The 22,045-nt window shown below is 41.4% G+C and overlaps 2 protein-coding genes across 3 annotated transcripts in view; one reads left to right on the top strand and one right to left on the bottom strand.

The window, feature by feature from the left end:
* Window positions 1-22,045, top strand: part of LOC145453887 (uncharacterized) — a 102,475-nt gene that overhangs the window by 21,685 nt on the left and 58,745 nt on the right. The window lies entirely within an intron of this gene.
* Window positions 1,448-20,343, bottom strand: LOC145453879 (uncharacterized). Its single transcript, XM_080331847.1, has 5 exons — window positions 17,942-20,343; window positions 13,826-14,695; window positions 10,745-10,890; window positions 2,860-2,985; window positions 1,448-2,388 (listed from the first exon to the last, which is right to left on the bottom strand). The coding sequence occupies exons 1-5, from the start codon at window positions 18,276-18,278 to the stop codon at window positions 2,002-2,004; spliced, it is 1,866 nt and encodes a 621-aa protein (XP_080187973.1). The 5' UTR covers window positions 18,279-20,343; the 3' UTR covers window positions 1,448-2,001.

Consider the following 22,045-nt stretch of genomic DNA (forward strand, 5'->3'; position numbering starts at 1 on the left):
GCAATGACGGTTACAGGATATTTTTTATGAATTTCAACTAAACTTTCAAGGGTCAGCGAATAAAAAAAGGTAAAGAACCACTGTTTTAGTCTAGGCCCAGGGGAGCGTCTGATTTAAAAGACTGCTCAAAGTCGCTTCTGCACCTATTTATATTTTCATTGTATCATAATTTTGCGATGCTATGATAGGGTGTAATTATTATTAAACGGAGGATGACCTATTCTGTGGAGAGCTTCTGTCGTATCAGCGGGTGTATAATACGCGGACTCGAGATGGCGTGCTTGCATCAGACTATTGTATTATGCCAAGTTACTCGAGACTGATATCGATTTTTGCAGGCCGAAACCGATTATTTATCGACACACTCACAAGGCCGATGACCGATATCATAGGCCGATATTAATATGGAAGGAGCAGAGAACTATTTCGTCAGAAATATTATATATTAGGCAAGATTCCACTGGTACATGCCAAATAAAGCTGAACAACAAACGAGAAAACTAAAATTGAAAAGAATTAATGCTTAATTGTGCACATTCATTGAAATTTGGGATCGCCCAGGTCGATAAAATCGGTCGACCTCTCCTCGAGACGACCTCTCCCTCTCATACGTCCAGAATTCGTCATTGATGCTGTTTTTAGTAGCGTATGCATGGTCATTATTCGCCGGGCTGATATTCCTCAATATGATTCCCGATCTGTCGACCTGTATACCACGGCCCACTTTCATTCTAGACTTTTGTAAGACATCGCTCACGAGAATCGAATGACGAGGAGGAGCCTGATAGGCGCGACCTAGATAAACCATCTCAGGTAGGAATTCCGGTGCCAACCTCCGTCGGACTCGAACCCACAATAAGCCATTGGTGTTGTAGTGGTGGATGGCATGTACCACTACCTTGTCACGCCACCACAGAATTTGTCATAATAAGACAATTGTACATAAATTTCCATGATCCAGACCGACGATGCTGATTCAAAACTGGCTCAAAGAAACATCATAAGAAGCCATCTCACCGCGTAAGCGATGTCTTAAAAGGGCCTAGAAGTGGGCCGTGATAAAAGTCGGCAGTTATGGAATCAAAAATAAGGAATATCGGCCTGGTGTAAATGACCATTGTAGTCGACAAACACCATGAATACCACAAACAACAGCAAGCACAGTTAATTTGTAGTCCACCGTTATCAACGAATACATCTGTAGTCCAGATCACTGCTATCTGTCATAACTCTACTTAACCTGTTTCACGTTGATGTGTTCAGGACAATTATTGTTACTGCGGCCTCTACAATTCTAGTCCATCTCGCTACACTGCGACCAAGAACGAGCGTTCCGTCATTGAAGGACCTGAGGCACCTGCATTGCTAATGCAGGAGTAAACACTATGTGAACACTATTCAGCACATCATTTACTAAATCTAAATGAAATACCCGCAAACGACTAAATCATCTAAAATCATTTCAATGTGTATTTTCGTCACTAGAACACTTCGGTTCACATATACATAAGCACTGCAATATATCAAGTTCGCCCGAGTTTCTGCACAAGAAAAACAGTCGCGATCACAATACCCGAAAGATTTTGCAATATTACCGTCGTCATATAGGCTTCGTTCACATTATCGGCACTAGCATGTAAAACATGCATGCGACAGTTCAGTCATAGGCCGAAAAATTAATAAACTCTAGTATGCAATATTGAGAATAAAAAAGGAACTATTAGGACGCACTAAAAGACTAAAAAATGATTCAGAAAGCCTTGAGAAGTATACAATAACGAATTCAAAATACATAATCGTTACAATCCACATATTCGAAGGCAAAAAAAGTAAAGCACCTATTGTACTACTACTTTACATGTTCGAACAGACCCAATGTTAAAAAATATTCCCTCGTAAGAAAGTTTCTATTGTCATGGAATTTGCTTTTTCCTGTTCCTCCTTCGTAGTTGCTGCGTCGCTGTCATGGTCGAATGCTTTGCGGTCTCATTAAACGCGAGTTCATCCGAGCGCGTGTACCATGTTGGAATGATTCAGTCCAAGCGCCAAACTCCCGGTAGCCGAGCCAGCGGTAGGGTGGGAAGTGTGGTGGATGGGGTGGTGGGCGGAGTGTGGAATCATATGGTGCGATGGCCCGCCAAAGCTGGAACCTGCCAGGTGGTGGGGCATGTGGTGGTGGGGGTGGTGCGGTATCCCGCCTAGTGAGTGCATGGGCGGGCCAAAAGAGCCGGGAGAGTACGCTGCGCCACCTAGCGCGCTTTTATCGAGGAATTTGAAATTCCCTTGAAACTGCGGATCCCGACACAGGCTCGACTTCTTCAGTTTGGTCGAGATTTTGCGGTTGCGCGTCTGGATCCCTTCCTTTTTCATAGTCAATGGGCGATTTACCTGAAATACCAATGCAAATTCGATTTGAAAATTGGCAGCAAACACGCAGATTTGTCATATTAATAGGTATGGTCAAATCAGTCTTCGTTAGTGCTCATGTAAAAGTAGAAGTTAAGTCGTAATTTTATAGTCAAGTACAATTAGAGGCAGCAATTTCCAAGTAAGTAGAGAAGTTGTATTCTAGGCCTAGTTTTGCCTGAAAACCGAAAACTGTTACCTATAAGTAATCTAAGATCATAATTCATAGCCACTCGAACAAGTAGGTTAAACGTACTTGAGTACTTCGGAGAAGTAAGAAGTACTTTGTTACTGGCCAATTCCTGATAATATCAATAGTTAATTAGCATGTCAAAATTCGGGTTTAATTGGCAGACTAAGCTAAGGCATGTCGGTGGTTTGGTGCATCATTTTCATTATGATCGGGCGAGAATAAAAATAAAAATGGATGAGCAATGAGCATGAGCATATTACCCCGTGCAATTTGAAATAGAGGCCGCAAGCGTTGCAGACTGGATCACCGTTTGTGTTGCGTCTCCATAAAGTGGTCGTGGTGGTGGAGCAGTTACTGCAGCTTGTACCGGCTCGTCGCGCTGCCGACTGTTAAAAATTGAATAACTTAACACCAAATAAAAAGCGGACATTGTTCATCGCGTTGCTTGATTGTAATTACTGATGATACTCAGCTGGAGTATACATACATATCGGGATATCTACGAATATTAGTCCTAATCGGTAAAAATACGGGCATGTAATCGTGACTGGATAGTGGATACACTCCGGAGTCTCAAAGCACACTGATTTCGGATTCTATCGATTGAACGGCACGCGAGCTATGTTTGTGACGTGAGTGAGCAACCCAAGCAAGTTTCGAATCAACGTTACAGAAATTACTGCCTGCAACTGTTCCTAGTAGGTACAGTTATTTTCCGTAATTTTTTTAGCTGACTTTCACATCACTTTACATCGCGAAACCGTTTTGGACGGTTCCTTCATTCGCGCGGAATGGCGATTTTCGTGGTGATGCGTGACGCAGATAAATTGGTAAGATAAGATTGCTTTAGGATCATAAAGAAATTAACAACGAATCAAAGTTGAACCCCTCCGTGTCAAACACATTATGTATATCTGAAGCAAAGCATATATATGGAGCGTAACCAATAATCATACTACTACATATCACCGTTATGAGTTTTTGTAACCTTTGAAGCAGTGGTGTACCACGCCGGGTAGCATATTGTCAGAAATAATTTTATGGCAACCATATTGTGTTGTGTATATGCGCTGTGTGATCGACGCATTAGCGTAGCGACGCGGTGGCCCATGTATGATTCGCTTTCCCGGTTCGTTTTTTGTTATGTTTAGAGGATATTTGCCGCCTCCGTTTGGCATTATGCATGTACGGATTGGGTAAATATAATTGCACTTGGCGGTTATCATACAACGACCCAAGGAAACGCGCTTGAAAACAGAAAAAAGTTCGGAAGATCACGGAGGTTGACGATGACAAATAGCTATAGCAAGAGAGAACATAATCGATGAAATGATACATCGCACAATAGTAGTATAGACGATAAGTCTACATGATTCATCAAATATACGCCAGAAAACCGCAGAATCACGTCGCAGAGTAACACGGACGGAGGCAGAATCGGCATTCTAATTATTTGCGTGACGAATATCATTAGGCCGAGAGTGAACTTTTCATGATCTGTTCATCAAGGCATACCGCTACACAGTGGGCTTAACATTGACCATTAAATGGAAGAATATTTATTTAGATTCAAACACTGCAACAAGGCATAGATGATAAGGAGAATCGGTGAAGATAATAAAACAAATACTAAGTCACGAACTGCGTATGGCTGGAATAAAAAAACACGGCAAGAATTCGCGCGCCGTTGCCAAATTGAAACACACGGTACTGGTCTTGATGCAAGTTTGCCGAAATCAATTTATGATAAAACTTCAAGATAAATTTCGTATAGTGTACCAAGGTTGAAACTTCAATGCCGGCGATGATTACTATATAAACACAACGGAGACATGCCTATCATAAGGCTAACTTGGCTCACGCGAAATATTTGTCACCACAAACACGCGATCGCAGCTCGACAATCATCAAAGCCGATATCTGATAGGATGGATTAGCATTTGCTCCGCAAGCACGCTTAGAAAGGGACTTCTGTTGATGTAAATAGCAGATTATCTAATTAATCGCCCAGTGGGAGATAATTGCAAGGCTGATGATAGATAACGGAATTCGTCGATGATATGTATTTTGAGCTGATAACGCAGAGTTACGTAACTATGGCCTATCTTATCACAATCACTTTGCACACCTATACATTGATATACCTGTTTTATGGCCGTCGCATTCAAACATTTATACACTAAATCACAGCCCACGGCCCAATGCTGAGATGATACCATCAGCCTATTATAAACGAGTTATCCGTATATTCCATCCAGTCTACATATTGCTTACGATGTTGCTTAGGTGATTATAATGCTGCCTTCGAATTCGATGTAATTGCATAAGAGATTTCGCAGGGCCTTCTAGACGCGTACACCAAGATCAAGTGACTTATCAACATGACAGTGGAAATCTGCAGCTCTATCGAAGAACACCAAGTACTTGCATTTACAATCGCGACATTCTTTTGAAATTTGATTGACGTTTCCCGAATCTGCGTAGCATGATTTCGCTGACACCTCGAACCTTTATTTGACGGCGCTTTTTCGGCGACTTACCCGTAGGGTACGAATAAACTGATTCGTTGACGGAAGTATAAATGCATTTTCATCTTAAAATAACAGCCCAAATTGCCGAAAAATAAATACAAAATCATCTTGTATCCGTTCCGACTGAGTGTTTCTGTCACGGAACAAATTCGGCGTCAACAAATAGAAAATTGATGACGGGGTTTGAAAACCTCGCAATTTTCCCCTTGTTATTTTCCGACGTGCGGCTAAAATTGCCGCCGTTCAACATTACCTCAATTTTTTTATTCTCTTACATGCAAACCGAGCCCGTTATTGCTAGCATCTCGATGGACTGGGTGACGTGTGTGAAAGAGTTATTGATAATATAACTGTAAACGTGAAAATATGTGCAATGACATTACCGGACGAGACGGTCTGTAACAATATTCCTGTACTTTAACGAGAACGCAAATGGGGGCTACCTATACCTGCGCTCACTGAGATGGCTTTGATGCTAGATATCATCATTCAGAGCAGGTTTGAATGTAACGCACATACATTCTGTTTAGGATATATTGTCAAGCATCAGATATTTAGCGAGCGAATTTGCATAGTGTTTTACTATGCGCGAAAGCAATGCAGTCATGCTGGCTAATGCAACACCACTGTCAAAAAATACTACAGAAATCACAATTAATTCAGCGACACAAACGGGTATTTGGTATTTCGTAATTTAAAAAGTGACACTCAATTAAGTACTTTCCAAAACTGATGTTATTTTGATCTGACTTGGAAAGCAGCTCTTCTAAATGTGTGATTGCAGTGTTACGACCCGTTTCCACTTATATTCATTTGACCCAATGAAAGGGCTGAACGCCTATGCATACAAAGCCGCATCATGAAAGTCAGAGGAATTTTCGGAATATAGACACGTATGGCTTGATGTGATGATGTCAGTTTCGAGTAGACACATATCGTCTATACACAGCGGTACTTCGATGCTTATTGCTGCGAATCGATTTCGCGCGTCAAAAACATCATTAAAGAACTTTGATTTGCAATAATCCTGATACGACCTCGTGTCTTGATAGCTCTTCCTTCCTATTGCGGGAGTTAACGCGTGTGATACATTGCCACATCGATTCCTTTTCGTTGTATTTCCAACGATTAGCCCTCATTTGCGTGATATTGACTGCATCAAACACTTGAAAACAGCGATCGACCTCGGCTAGAGCTGATACAAGAATCGCTTTTGGCGCTTCGTTACTGGGAATTCGCAATGGTTATGGAAATGATGGTGTCTTGATCCAGATGCAGTGCTTTGTGTAGGTAAATTGTTATCATGACGTCATGCAGCTATACCTGACTTATTAGTTGATATGGAGCAATATGACAATACCGGCCAGTGTAGAAAACACAAGCAATTATCAAATCATATAAATCCTGTAGATTTATCGCACTACAATCATATATACTAATCCCGAACGCCGTAATTTTCACGCCCCATGCAAACCGCTTTATAGCAAGTTCAACTTCCATTTTCCACACCAACACACATTTTCGTGCACAAGCACTCCGAAAGATTTTAGCGAAATTGGCGCATTCATTTTCACGCCTGTGTTATTACAGCAGGTCTACATGATACATAAAATACACGTTGGTGTCTGCTTCCACGAATCGGACGAAACATAACTATGTATAGCCGGGAAATCGTGGAGCAGTTATTGGGTACGAAGTTTTCGGTTTTCCGTCGGCAGAAAATATAGGAATGAAAATCTAAATGTCAATGTGAATGCATAAATTGTATATGATGATTCTGCAGCCATTATAGTTTTGATTGAGAGGTAGACATTAAAATGACATTTAGCATTCAGAACAGTCTGATATCAGTGTGACATCTAAGGGATATCTGAATGGTGACGTAAAATATATACAAACATTGCTGGAAACCATGAACTCCAGCTTTTTAGTAAACGCGTTCGGATATAGTTATACTGGTCGGTAATCGCTGCGCTTAGAGAAGATGCATGGACGCATGGTATATTACGATAATTATTTAGGAAAGATTCACTTAGCATTTATAGCTTTCTCTCTACCAGAAGCTTTACGACTATCCATCTTTGAAATGCACGATACTAAATATCAAAGAAGGAGATTATGCGAGTGGTTTCTGTACATTTGATACATTGGAAGTTGGTACTTGATACCCGATACCAGCTTGCTACCAATAGCGAACAGTAAAAAATCTTAATCTTCCTGCTACGTTCCGCAGTTTTTAGTCACCATTTTGGCGATACTTCATTCACGCTGTAGTGACGCCACGTCCGATTTGTGTTTCAAGAGATTATCCCCAGGCTGTATCTGGATGCAATTTATCATCTTCATCTGCGTACGAGATCGTTTACCCGTCGGGTTGGTTGTGTGTAACAATCACGATGTTATTTGACTTTGGATTTTACGAATCTGTACAATCCAAAGGTAAAATCGGGCAATGTAATGTTGCAACGGTTGATCTCGACCTTGCGCATTAGAAAGTTCAAAGGCACCTGGATTTATGCTACTAACGCTTTGTTGCCGATACGGTAGCGAGGTGTCTATGCGGAAATAGATCTGTACAAGTCGCCATTTTGATTCGCGATCACCGTCGATTCCGTTCGCTACATCAGCGACGTTGCGAGATTAATCTCCACGTTTGAAGGCGCATTCCCGAAGGGACGCCAAATTATTCTAATAGCACAGTGAGAGTAAGTTCTGCACCTCATGATAACGTAGGCATACTATATTTTCATATATTCGACCAGGTAGCCTACATCACCATCAGATTTCGCGATAAGACAGGTTTTAAAATTTGAGGAATCGAATGGCATTTGGAGTAACGATTAACCGCTGTACGTATTTTTGGCGATAACAGTTCAATTTAGCACCGGCGCGAATGCGAGTTTTCCGCAAAAATCTAGTAAGCCGTCAAACACGAGAAAGAAGCCATCGCTTGTTGAAGGGCGCAGTACTCACGTAGAGAAAGAAATGAAAGATTCATGCGATTGTGACATAATAATAAGCACCGGCGTATACTCAATCTCAAGAAACGTCAACGTTACATTCTATGGAAGCTTTGGCGATCAAATATTTTATTCTGCCTTCGCAATTAGGTCGTTCAAAGGTCAATTATGTAGAGTACATCACATTGTGATCACCGATCACCGCGATTACAATACTATGAGCTGCACGAAGATGGCTTGGACTGGGTACAAACTATACGTATGAGCTAAATTCTATATGCTTTCTGCAAATGTTGGTGGTTATGAGATTTTACACGCACACCCATTGCGAAGGCAACATCTTGGCTATATTTGCACACTATGGAGTACTTGTACGTACAATTTACAGCCGTGTACTTGTATACAGGTTTTATTTATTCCGGTAGATTGTCACGCCGGCAACCGTGACATCAACATGACCAAGTAGGCATCCCTTAACCGTTCATGCAGACTTTCTGTCGTACACTATAGCCCCCTTCGTTTATTTCAAATGTCACAATATTTTCTTTTTCCGCAATGGAATATTTATGTCATCCGACTCAGAACTAGGCACTCATATGTTTCCACCTACTCATAGACAGAATAATTTATGAATCCCCAATTTTTAAGCGACCTTCCACCGAAGGGCTTTCTCCCAGCGTTGCCAGTCAAGATTTACGATGCAAGACATTGTTTACCGTCACTGGTTTGAGGTTAGACATGCCCACATCATGCTTTCTACACTTTCTACACAAAATGAATCCCAGATTATATATTGCACAATTCTGACGCGTGCAATGCGGTATAATCATGATGGCAATCTTGGGCGACAGTTTTCTCAAACTTGCCGTTTCTCAAGCATGGTAATACTAACTATAACATCAGTAATTCGAGATCAATTTCATTGATACTGATCTATCTGCGATTCCACTATAAAATCGAATATGTTACTTAACAATGCCTTCTGTACGCTGGCTTCACGTTTCTCAAAAATAGGTCAATTTGTAGAAAGCGTACGGAGTGACGGACGCTGTGATTTCATAATTGTGTGCGATGCGCATCTCGCTGCAGTTACCGGATATGCTTGTTAACGTTGCGAGTGTAGCTAATCCCGCCAGCAATTTAATACTAAATCAAATTTGTGACGATTTCTCATATTCTATTTGATTCATGTTGTGATTGCCACATAAATTTCCAAAAGGCACCAGATCGCAAAGGAAATCACAATTGCTTGCCCCCATTAATTAACGAAGTACAAACTAGTGGAGAGATTAGGACTTACTCCATCGAAAATTTTTATTCGCGAGTACTTGGCTAAAAAATTAGGCATGGGGAGTATTATTAGCAATAAATAAAGGTATGGATTGTGACGTTGTGAATCTAAAACGTTACTGTTTGCACGAAATAATTGAGGCGAATTGTAAAACAAACGTTACGACATTATGAGAATATGACCAATCAAATATTCGTAAGGTGTTAATAGATCTAAAGTTCTAGCTAGACAGTAGTCAGCCATTCGATAAATGAAAAGTGCGTACTGCATAGTCTCACGCTCTTGGGTGATCGATGTGCAAGCTCCCTGACTAACTCGACAAGGTTATTTCAATTCCTTTGATCACAGCCAAGTGCACAATCGCCCTGTTATAGCACATCATTTACACCAGTCCGAGTAAATATTCGATTGACAAATTCTGCACAGGACTTTTGACCCTCGTTCGAGGCCTATTAGTTGCAGTTGATCAGCTCAATAACTCGGGTATTGTCGCGGATTATTAACTCGCCCACCCCGAATCGCAACACCGCGTAAAGCGAGACGCTATGATCCTCAACACCACGGGTGAACATAGAGAGCAATCGCAAGGAAGTTGTAAGAGACACGACGACGCGTATTGGACGTAAACAAGATTGCTGCACGACCGACTGTTGAAGAACTGATCGAAATAGTCATTATCAATGCCATAAATGGCGAATAGCTTAACATCGTACGGACGTGATTCCTTAAAATTACTTTGGAAAACGGCGCAGATACACTGGCGTTCATCGCCTATTTAGGATTGTCTCGCACTTGTAAACAACGGTGGCACGGATGATCGATGTACATGACGGCGAGATTCCAGAAATAAACGAATCCAAATTCGGTAACTGAATATGGGAGCCCTATAGATTGATATCCGAAACGGGCATATGGACACATTGGACAGTATCAAACCCGTCGATGCAAAACCGATATATAAACCCTTTACACAGAAAGACTTTGATTGATTACATATAGGGGACATGATTGTGTAGCTAAAATTGAGTGTATAGACTTGATCCGGGGATAGCCAGAGAAATGAAAAGGCATATAATACTTGTAACTGAAGGCTGACGAACCTAAACGACACAAATGCACAAATGGGGGCTGGGGGAGCAACAGCCCCACCATTTATTCGGCTGGGTTAGTTTAAGACGCGTCATGTTAGTGTGAAAAACTATAATACATCAGAAAATTGCCGCTTTTCAACAACGTGAGGTCATTGAATTTGCAAGGTCACAGTTGAACCGTGTCATATCTTCTTGATTTACACTTTTAACATCCCATTCCAGACACAATTTCATTTTGTTTGCGACGTGTCGCCAATTGATAGTAATCTTACCAGTCTCTTCTTCGGCTTGATGAGAGGCCTGTTCTGTCCGTTCATCTTGTGATACAGACCGCAAGCGTTGCACAAGTAATGCCCGGTACCATCCCTGCGCCACAGAGGAGTGGAAGTCGCTCCGCAGTTGACACACTCTCGTCCTTCTAAAATGGAAAATAGTACTTGTTCAAATACGATTCGACTTATTTGTACAGACATTTCAGGATTTATACATGAATATCGGTGTATGGCTGTCGAACTTGGCCATGAAAAGTTCTGGGTTTTGCTTTATCAGTTTCCGTTACGAGCGAGAAATCAGATATGAAACACAGTAAGGCGAAACCATCAGTACTAGTGCGCATTCTCGGTTTCAAAATGGAATGCGTCGGTATAGGAAGTGATGCTGGCTGGATATAATTCAAATTCGCAAAGAAATCTAACCCGGCTACACAAATCGGCACAAATATGGAAAATCGTGTCGGTGATACGATAGTAGCGCGCGCGTCATCTGTATTGAATCGAGATTGGTTTCATCTCATTCATTGATATCTCTTGAAACAAATTCGCGAAACGGAGATTTCCAAGTCAGGAAACGCGATGAATGAAACATTTGATCCGCCCGAAGCTAAACCTTGCAACGAAGAGCCCGAAGGCTCGTCAAGTAAAAACGGGCGTTTATTTCAACGATTTAACCGTCAATAGGCGACGGCCGATAGCTCCCTTATGTTGAGTTGTGATGTGAAAGATAGCATGATTTCCATTCCAAAAATGGGGTGATGGGCAACAACGCTTTTCATCATCCACGGGTAACGTACATACGGCTATCGTTAACCCCGGGTCAACGTTTGTAAAATTAAATTTAAAAAAAAATGTGAACCTTTACCCTTACCTCCACTATATAATAATCAAATTATAAATGTAAAGTTATCAAATGAACTATAGTACCAATACACAATACAGATTTCAGACGTAATATCGCGAACAATAGTTACCATGATTTTGTAATAACGCTGGTACACGACAGTCGAGAGCATTTGATGATTCGAATTTTCACTGATAAACGTATTAGGTATTGGTGATAAGCAGCAATTAGTATTTTTATGAATAAAAGATATCAACCAGTCAAACAACATAAACCGAAAAATATCAGTAACTAATATAAACCTATCGGGTCACAAATCGGCGTGGGAGATCTATCCCTAAATAGGACATCTTGTCAATGTTGGGTCTCCACTGGGAAGTAAACGGGAGTTTTATAGTGAGCCTAAATTTATGTCACTAAATGAGGCGAAATTTAACTTAGATAGATTCACACAATAATAATTATATATTAGATCGTTTTTCTCTTTCCTTAACATAATCTCACAAAGCTCAACGGGAATCATAAAACAACGGAATCATTCTTTTTTTTTCGCAATCGCTTCTAATATCAAAACCGTGCATTGAGATGAGATGTGGTTTATCGCTTGCCTTCGAGATATATCACGATAATTATGGCATAGCCGTCACATGATGCATGGTAGTTCTGACACGTTACCTTGCAAATGCGACACGCACAAAAGCAATACCCAGCGACAATATATTCTCGTTTAATCATACCGATTTCTACAACGCCCAGAAATGTCGGTCAAATGCAGGAATGCACAAAGAAATATTCAGGAACGCGGTCACTCCAGTTACGTGCTTGTGACAGTGCGTCTGATAAGTGTTACACATTACAGTTTGGTCGAACGTGCTGTTGTCGCTGCATTGCTTGATAAGAAATGACAACGCTGACAGTGACGAGGAAATCATTTTCCAGCAGAGAAGACTACTTCCACTTCTAAGTAACAGTTTTCTCGGCAATACTGTATATATATTTTTACGTCGTGAATTTTGATAGTATAAAGAAGTTTTTGCATACGCATTCATTACTTATACGAGTAAAACTGTCACGACAACCGGTAATCGAATATATTTTTGAAAATGTTAGTGTCATTGGTCATCTTTTTGAAACTAATTATTCGAGTACTTTAGATCTTCATTATCCTATTCTACTGAAAGTAGTTCTGACATGTCTTCCAAATTTATACTTCTACATGTAATTGAGTAAAGTACTTCTACTTGACTAGCAACGCTAACTACTTTGACCACCTCTGCTTTTCAGCGATGTCAACTTGGATAGGTTATTATCGAATGCGTTTCCTCGAAATGGGGACTCTCGCTATAAAGCAAACGGACGCAGGGCCAGCGCTGGAAGCGCATCAACGCGCGGATTGCACAAGGCGCGGATTAAACTTTACATCACTCTCACGCAGGAAATGCTCCCGCCTTGATTATTCTATTCGCATTGCTGATCTGCGAGGCCTCGCGTCGACGGCTTTCGCGGAATTTCGAGAAGAAGAAATGAATCTGTCGTGTCGATCCGTCGCAGGCCATTGTACGGTCAGATTTCACATTGTAAAAACGACGCTCGCATTGAAAGGCCCGTTCAAAGAAAAGTATATTATTTGAATTGTGCGCTGTCCTGTAGAGGCGCGGTCCGGTGTCTCCGCTGTATATTGTGAATCGCAGTTCTAAATGGATATTTCCGCACGCGCAGCAAACTGAATGTGCACGGTTCATTGTGTCACGGGTCTCAGATAGTGATATATGAATACGATCTCTATAATTCCAATTCAGGATTTCACATGAGCACAAATTTATTCATTGATCAAAAATTCTGAGTTGAGCAATATATAGCTGTATTACGAAATGATAATTGTAGGCATACTTATATTACCATCGTTTACAGTAGATGTGACTAAGCGATGTGAATTCATATTATTGGTGTCATCGGTTCTTGAAGCTATAATCTCGATTCAATGCATTGATCAAACACGAAACCTATTTCTAATATATATTTACATATTGTCAATTTAAAAACTGCTGGCATTTCTAATATTGTGACGCCACCATGAATGTGATGTCACAGATAGAAATAGCAAACATTGAATTTCGTTATATATATCCATTGCGAATAGATGGGATGCTAAAGCATAATTTATAATGAGCATGGTTTATTAGATAATAGCTCAAAACAAGTCAATACTATTTTGAATTATATTTACATATTCATACCTGTGCAAGATCTTGCTTTGCTGCACCTCGACTTCGATAGATAAGTCGGCGTAGACGATCCAGAGCCGAACATTGCCGGGTTTTGGAAACCGGGGTTGCCGCCCATGTAATCGCCGACGGTGGAGTTGATGTACGGGTGATGAGAATACGGCAAGATGGCTCCGGCTCCGCCTCCGGATATGCTGCGCAGCGTAGATTCCACGCCCTGACTCAGCTTGCTCAGAGAGTTGGACTGGTGGCCGACCGACATCTGGTGTGTCGGAGAGTGATGCTCCGTTGGGTATTGGTGATGCTGACTTTGACTTTTGTGCATGGAATGATGGGTGGGGCCGGTACTTAAGTCAAGTTCCCGCGACGGGGACGAGGAAGAGTGTTCTGAACCGGTTGGCGTTAAGTTTGGCGGTAGACCGTGAGATGTGGAAGGTAGGCTAACCGCCAAGTTGCCGGGCTCAGCCTCTTCCTTCGGCGTGGGAAATCCCGAGAAAGACATTGCCGACGATGTATTGCACGTTGGGTTGTTGCTATTGTTACCGGTCGGGGTGTGAGGGTCATTAGAACGTACGCTAGGCGCTCTACAGCTCATACCAGATTCAGAGGCTCTGTCGCCGCAGTTTGCCTGACTCGATGCGGTTGAATGTTCGATGCTATTTGGCGGTAAGTCAGCCGAATTGCTGGCTGACGCGTCCGTGTAGTCTACGGCATACTTATCCGCTTGATCCCACGCTGCAGACTTCGGAAAGTGCGCCAGAATCCCCGCACTCGACGCTGCGTTGGAGTCGAACCAGGGCAGTCCCGCCGACGAGTGGTGGGAAGAGAAAGGATGTTGCTGGTGCAGTCCTGGTCCCCTGTCGCTTCCGCCTACCCTGGCAACTGAATCGAGGTCGTCGGGAGTGAGATTTGAAATGTAAGAAAATATACGGCCAACGTCCATGTTGGAATACAGAAACGAGAAGTTGTTGGCGAAATCGATGTCGCCGAATACTGGGTTGAAGTTTGGGTTTCTGCCGGACTTCATACTCAAATCCATACTAGCGTTTAAATTACACAATCGATGCCTTATATACGCTGTAAGATCATTTACGTTCACTTTTCACTGTTAGTTTCCATGATATGAACGATTCTAAACAATTTTGATTGATATACGAATGCATTTTAGACATAGGCTAAATCAACGGTTGTACAAAGACTTTATATCGAGATATTCCCGATTTGTGCATATCGGCAGTGGGAATCTACAAGAACCAGATTGTCAAAGCAAAGTCACTGTCTTTAGTCGACTTTTGACCCACATCCATACTGCTATGATTGATTATGTCTAATTTATCATGAGACATTCCGAGGTTATGTAATAGCAGCCATGCAATCTGTGATCCTCAAACAGAGTTACGTTGCACTGATATGCAACAAGTTGCAGCGAAAACACCGAAAAGGTCAAATTACTCTGGGGAGGGGTATATATTAGGATAAAATGTTAAGAAACATTGTTTTACAAGCGAGCGATCGTTATTGAGATAAAATATTGTCAGATCACCGTCTAATCAACAGCGCGATCTCCCGGCTCACATGAACCAAGTCACGGTTAAATTGTGAAGGAATCATTACATTGAAATCGCGGTGCTGATGACGCTCTTTCGGATTGCTACTCCGCTCTAAATTCGTATCCTAAGATCTCCTAATGTATTAACTTATTCATTTCTCACGGCCATATGCCGGTGATTAAAAGTTCGCCCTGCTATAGATATTAGAACGATTTAGGTATAAGCTTAATCTGCTTCTCTCAAGTACCCAACTCAATTTTATCACCCTGCCAGAACGCTACATTTTCAGATATCAGGAATGAAATATTTCGACAGATTCCGCAGCTTTTATAAGGAGTAATACGTCGCGAAGAGCTTCCGGAATAGTTTGATTGAGTTCTCGCGCGGGGAATCAGACGCGCGCAGAATGAGGATGTGCTTTATATACTAAGACAGCTCGCCGGGCGTATAGCTGCAAAGATTTGCTGAATGGTATTATGTTCTGAACAGCATCGTACACGACAATTCAATGACACCCGCACAAGTTTTTTTTTTACATTTCAAAAGGTGCACTCAATATGAAATGGGATCTTTCGCGCCTTCAAATGCTATCGCATCATTTCAATTGGACAGTTCTGATAGCGACAGAATGGTGTAATGACATAATTAGGTGAATGTTGAAATGGTGTTCGATTTACAAAGATACGCATTAGATCTTTCGACTCAAGCGCTATTATTTTTCGTTACTGATATACAATTATACATGCCAGCCTGTCACGAAATTTCAAGGAGCAATTGTCTTTTCACATCATATCAAATCGTGTATAGCAAAATGGCTTTCCTTCCTGTAATTCTGCAATAATTTTTGCGAGTACGCAGTTGTGTGTTATTTTACCTATGATCACTGAGTACTGTCACTAGTTGAATATGACAAGATATTTGAGCCGATAACAGCACCATTCCCGTATCCCACTCCGAAAGCGTTCAAGTACATATATATATGTAAATATACATTACCCCGAGTATACTCAAAACACAATTTTAATCCCGCGTGCTACAGGCGTACATTTCAAAGCTCGTGAGAGCGGTCATAGATCAAAAGCGCGGTATGTTGATTCTAACAAAATGGGCATTAGACATATCAACGGAAGGATGAGTTTAACTGTCGCCATTTTATCGTACCCATCTTTATATCAATGCCATTTGTTCTGAATGCTCTGTAGGCTACTGCTCGGTGCAAGTAATTATTACCAATTAGGTCACGTCTTCGAAGCAGTCGGATGATGATCGCAAATACAAACTACATGGCCATGTCGAATCAGTGGAATCACTTATATTATTAGTTGGAGGTTCATGTGAGTGAATTCATATCACAATTTGTTCAAAGGGTCGTACGAGGAACACAACAAATGTAGTATAATTGCAATGGCGTATAATAAGTAGAAATGTTTTCCGAGATATTATATTATCTGGTGATAACGGATATAGACTGTCCTCAATATTGGTATTCGACCCGTTCGATATATATTCCCGTACGATTTGTAGTCTTCTCCCGCGATTTCAGTAATTGCTGGCATCACTTCCGACTGTAGAATATAGCTACTTGCTCCTACTCACAAGATCACACCACATCGTGCGCATGTTTGATATGCAATATGCACATTGCGACTCGATTGGGAAGCATGCCTACTCCACCAAAAGCTCTTTTAACACATTCGCAAGTTTATTATTGCAATTGTTAGGGTCCTCACCCCTCTATAAGGCATAGCGTTTGTGATTCCGAAATTATATATCATCCAAATGACATTTTTATGAAGTTCAGTTCCATTTTCTAGACTAGAATCATTTTGTGTCAGATAGTGATTAAATATGATGTTGGAAAATGCTGTTGTTACGGAAGTTTTCAGAAAGATCTACTATGCAATGTTTTTATCCACTCATTTTCTCTGCCATCGTGCATGTAATTTTTCTATACGGTTGAATTTCTTCAACACAGATATCTCCGCGTTTCAAGTTCAATAAAAAAAAATGGCGCGAGGAAGCACCCATGCGAAGCCAAATGATTCAAGCGATACGCGATTATCGCGGTAGACTATCAGATCTGAAATTTAGCAAGGGTAGGGATTAAACGATGACCCGGAATTGACTTGCATTACTCTAGAATACACAATACACTTATCGCGCCCATAAGCGACAACGAAAATGTAAACGCGCGGCGTCAACCTAGGTGCGCGTGATAACACAACCGATTTTTCTATAATTCAATTCTCAGAGTACGCCAATTATCTCAGAAAGTTACAACAAAAGTGGCCAATTTAGCTCCGCGTGCCACGGTCTATTTGTAACCTGACCCGGCAGATAAGCTATGTTACAAGATTTAGAAAAATTCTTGTACAGCACCATTCAAATTTCGACAGGTTACATTTATACGTAATCACTGCGTTCCGATAGATTGATGACGTATAATTTGCAGATATCAACCAACACGTACAGGTACACGAACTTTGCCGTATATTCTTCGGTAGACTGAGCCTATCAATCTTGATAGTTGTTCATATAGTAACCTATCTGCCAATTCATAAGTATGTACGGTACTCACCATTTATATTATGAGCCCGATATTGATGAACAGCCGCAGCGGCCCGTGCAGCACTGTTGATTCCGTAGTACGATGCCGCCGCCGCGGTGGTAGCGCTTTGCCCGTCCATGTGGTGAATGTACATGTCCATTTCCTCGGTCGGGACATACTGGTGCGCGGCATTCATATATGGGGTGAGTGATGGGTGGGTGTGATGTGGCCCGGGAGACTGGAGTGGATTACCGCCGGACGGGCCAGAGTCTTGGTGATGCGGGTTCGCCGACGCCATGGCAGCGTGGTGGTGGGAATGATGTAAGTGCTGGAACCAACGGTTTTGGTCTGCTGTCGTAGGCATCATCTTTCGGGCATCGGGTGAAGCCAACTAGCCAGAGATCCAATGCGCTTAGGAAACCGCGTCACGATTAGTACTCTATGTTGCGGGGACAGCACTTCCAGAACGTTGACATTCGCACTTGCTCTTCTGTTGTCTGTGACCTGCGCCTGGTAATTTCACAATCAGCTGTCGGATATCTTAGAATACAATATCGATGAAATACTGAAAATAATCAATGTAATTCGATATTTCAACTATGTCCTTGTTCTAATTGAAATCAATTTTCCAACAGGATGACTATATCTGAGCTTACGATATACGAGCGCGTGAAGATGAGAGATAGACTTGCCGCCACAGAAAATAAATACTCAATGGGAATAGTTTTCGCGTTTTCGAGATAAGCAGAAAGCACTGTAGAAAAAAACATAATTTATAGAAATCGCGGAATCTCTTCTAAAGCTTCTTCGTCATAAAATAATGTCTGCGGCGTGAACTAGCCTGGATTTTGCCTGTTGCATAACCAATGCTTCGCGGAAAATCCTCCTATATCCTCGACTACCGTTATCTCAGCTGATGGGAAGCTAATGGCATGTTTTTTCTACAACTTCCCGTAACGGGTTGAATTACATTATTTTCGCTTTAATCCCACATGGTTTATTACTATTCAGTCATTTGGCTACAGTATTTCGGCTTATAATTCACATATTTATTTTTGGGCGGAATGACATCGGTTTTCGTGTAAGTATCCTCCTGAGATTAGCAATGTATTCGAGCCTGCCTAATTTCGCCGCGCGACCATTTATCATCACGTCGTTCCGTCAAATGGTAACAAACGCTTCGTTGTAAACACCGATTAGACCGGCAATAACAAACAGAAACATGACAAATACAGTGATCGCGAAATCGATGGGAACTATTCACTCGGCTGTCAAGGACGCTAATAGAAACATAAATTTTAAAACATTCCCTTATTATAATCCCTTTGATTTATATTTCATGAGAATCGCGCGTCGCTAAATCTGCGAAATATAAAAAATCACATGTGGTTATATTTAACACAGGGGTCGGAGTTCAGCAATGTTTACTTCCTCTATCATTGAGGGCGACGCGCCATTTTCAATGAAGAATGATTCAGGAGTTTAACTTGAAACTGTAAGCGGACACTTGGGATTTTATGAGCAAATGTTTGTATTTAGGTTACTTTAAATCAGTGTACCTGGGAGCGTCTCGAAACATGATTGATTTACGACCGACTGAACTTCCACGATTCTACTCAACCTATGGTAAACTTTAAGTCATTGCTACCTATACTGGAATACATGACGGGGCAGCTATGTCCTCATTGTTGGCCTGTAAAAGAGGCAATCTTTCCTGCTTTTTTAAAAAGTTGATAACCTTTTTCAGCAGAACCGCCGATGCGCATGACTTCGAGTTGCCGTTGTTAGCTTCAGAGATTTTGTAGAGCATCGCTCACATTTTGTTTGTTTACGGAGCCCGGACGGGGAGACAGATTGATTGATTGAAACTTGTCATGCCAGTATATACATGTATAACCCACACGTAAATCTGGGAGAAGCGTGGCGCATTTTGTTGTCGATAGTAACGATACGTCACGGATTTTCGACTCGTTCCGTCATCCGCCACTAGACTCTCGTAAGTGCTTGTCACGGTATTTAATGAATTTAATTGTTTGGGTATGACTGTCAAATTTTTTGGCCTGACCGATCCTCACCTGTATCTGTATCCCAAGCCTAATTGGACTCTCACTAGTTATGTTTCAGAAGGATTTCGAGAATCCATCGGTAATTGGGCCCTCGATAGAACCTAATTATGGACCACGCTCTCTGTCATATAAGCAAAACCACTAGAAGGATATGCTATACCTGAATTCAATTACCTTCACGTCCTATGACCACCTTCAGAAATCTAATGTCCCTGATCAATTAGTTTCAGGCCTGTTGGCGTCTTTTCGGCAGGTGCCTTTCCTATTCACCGTGTCTAGGCATCGGGCTTGCTGCCGCGTATATTATTTCTATCAGCAACGATGCCATTAGTCGAAAGCTCAAAATACCTCCCAAACAAATCTACGCTATGTAGCTTAACGGGTAACGCTTTTAACTAAATCTTACACGTTAACTGGTTTTTTGCACACTAAATGTTTGCGGTCAGTGGCGAAAAAAGAGCTGCGAATTACAAGAGATTCGCTCAACCATGGTGCGTCGCCAAAAGAAAATGGCGTCGATCCCGCAGGGATAGCGTGGCTCGGCGTGGCTTCGAATAGACGTTATCTCAATCCTTGTCGGAAGAAATGCCCCACCGTACATTGAGATCGGGATTTTTAACTTTCAAGTTGTGGAAATCGTTCAGAAGATCAGCGGGTATAGTTGAATCTAAATTGCTTATTGGATTTACAGCATAAAATCTGAAAATACTAATTAAAATTCATCCTCCATCTTGATCGCATCGCCATCGATAAGATATGTAGTCTATATATCAGGATTCATCAGGAAGTTTCCTATCGAAATACAACGACTGTTATATGCCCTTGCAGGATCCTTCAATGTATGCGTAAACATCGCAGATAAAAGGCGGTTATCTGAATTGAATAATTTATAGATATCTGCGCAATGCGAATATGTGTAATATTAGAAAAATTCTGCAGATATTCTGTCATGAAAAATTTATTTACACGTTATTATCACTTGCGGCGTTGGTGGACGAACAAAATATATTTTGTGTACAATGCACGACGTACACACGTATATGTAGTTGAGGGGTTGGAAAAATCGTCCAACGTCACATGTTCTCATGCGCCATATTTTTCGTGTCATTATATATCAGATACGTTTTATAGAAACATCGTTATTTCACCCATCTGTACTGTCTGATTCACGCGGAAAGGATTCAACTGTAAAGCATTATATCGAAGCTATTTTCCCACCACGAATAAGTCACATTGAGAATTTAATCTTTCGATCACAGGCAACTTGTCGTTGAACGCCTAGGGGGGAGTCATAATTTGCTAGTTTTCTTTCTGTTTTGTTACGGATTTTATCGTGTCGATACCTCAAGTGGATACAATTTTCAGGGCTTTGAGATCTCGTCGATAAAGGCTGTAGGAGTGTAGGGGGAAGAGATTTAAAAATGGTAATTGAGGATGGTGACATTTAACTACTTTAGAAATACAATCGTCGGATATCCAACGAGTCGCCTCTATATCTAACAAAATTGAAATAAACGGGTCGAGAAAAGTGACAATTTTATACATAATGTCCTCACGGTTTCGATAGCAATTTTCACCCCGAACTATATAAAGTAAGATCAAATCTAAGAGATGTGAATTTACGCAATTTACCATATTTATGTTGGTATCATTCAATGAACACAAACTCACGAGCAAGAACAATATATGGCGAGACATTGTGGACACACATTTGAAGATTTTTATAACGCGAAGCTGTCATGTCAATATGCGAACAACACAATCACAATTCTACGCCCGAGATCATGCACTCAATCTTGTTACCCTCTTGTGCGTAATGGGTATGGTATATAGTTGAACACTTGAACAGGCATCGCACTCAAACCTCGCAATCTGCGCCGCTGATATATCAGTTTGCTTGCTCCGTCGACTAGTGCTGCTTTAATATATCAACTGGTGGCAGTCTAATCGCATATAGGGTTGTGTTGAAACACAATCCAGGAAAGATAGCTCCTCTCTCGTGCTAGAGCACGACGAGCTATCCAGTTCTGCTGAAATATCTTCAGCCACATGAAGAGATGCGCGGCAT

This window comes from Botryllus schlosseri, chromosome 13 (assembly GCF_051294905.1).
Source record: "Botryllus schlosseri isolate E-star chromosome 13, Bs_hap1, whole genome shotgun sequence".
NCBI lineage: Eukaryota > Metazoa > Chordata > Ascidiacea > Stolidobranchia > Styelidae > Botryllus > Botryllus schlosseri.

Excerpts from the sequence above, each read along its gene's own strand:
- LOC145453879 (XM_080331847.1), bottom strand. The coding sequence starts at position 18,278 with ATGATGCCTACGACAGCAGACCAAAACCGTTGGTTCCAGCACTTACAT. Across the intron at positions 14,696-17,941 it reads TCGGGCTCATAATATAAATG|TTGCCAGGGTAGGCGGAAGC; the intron begins GTGAGTACCGTA and ends ACCTCGATTCAG. Across the intron at positions 2,986-10,744 it reads TCAAGCCGAAGAAGAGACTG|TCGGCAGCGCGACGAGCCGG; the intron begins GTAAGATTACTA and ends AATTTTTAACAG.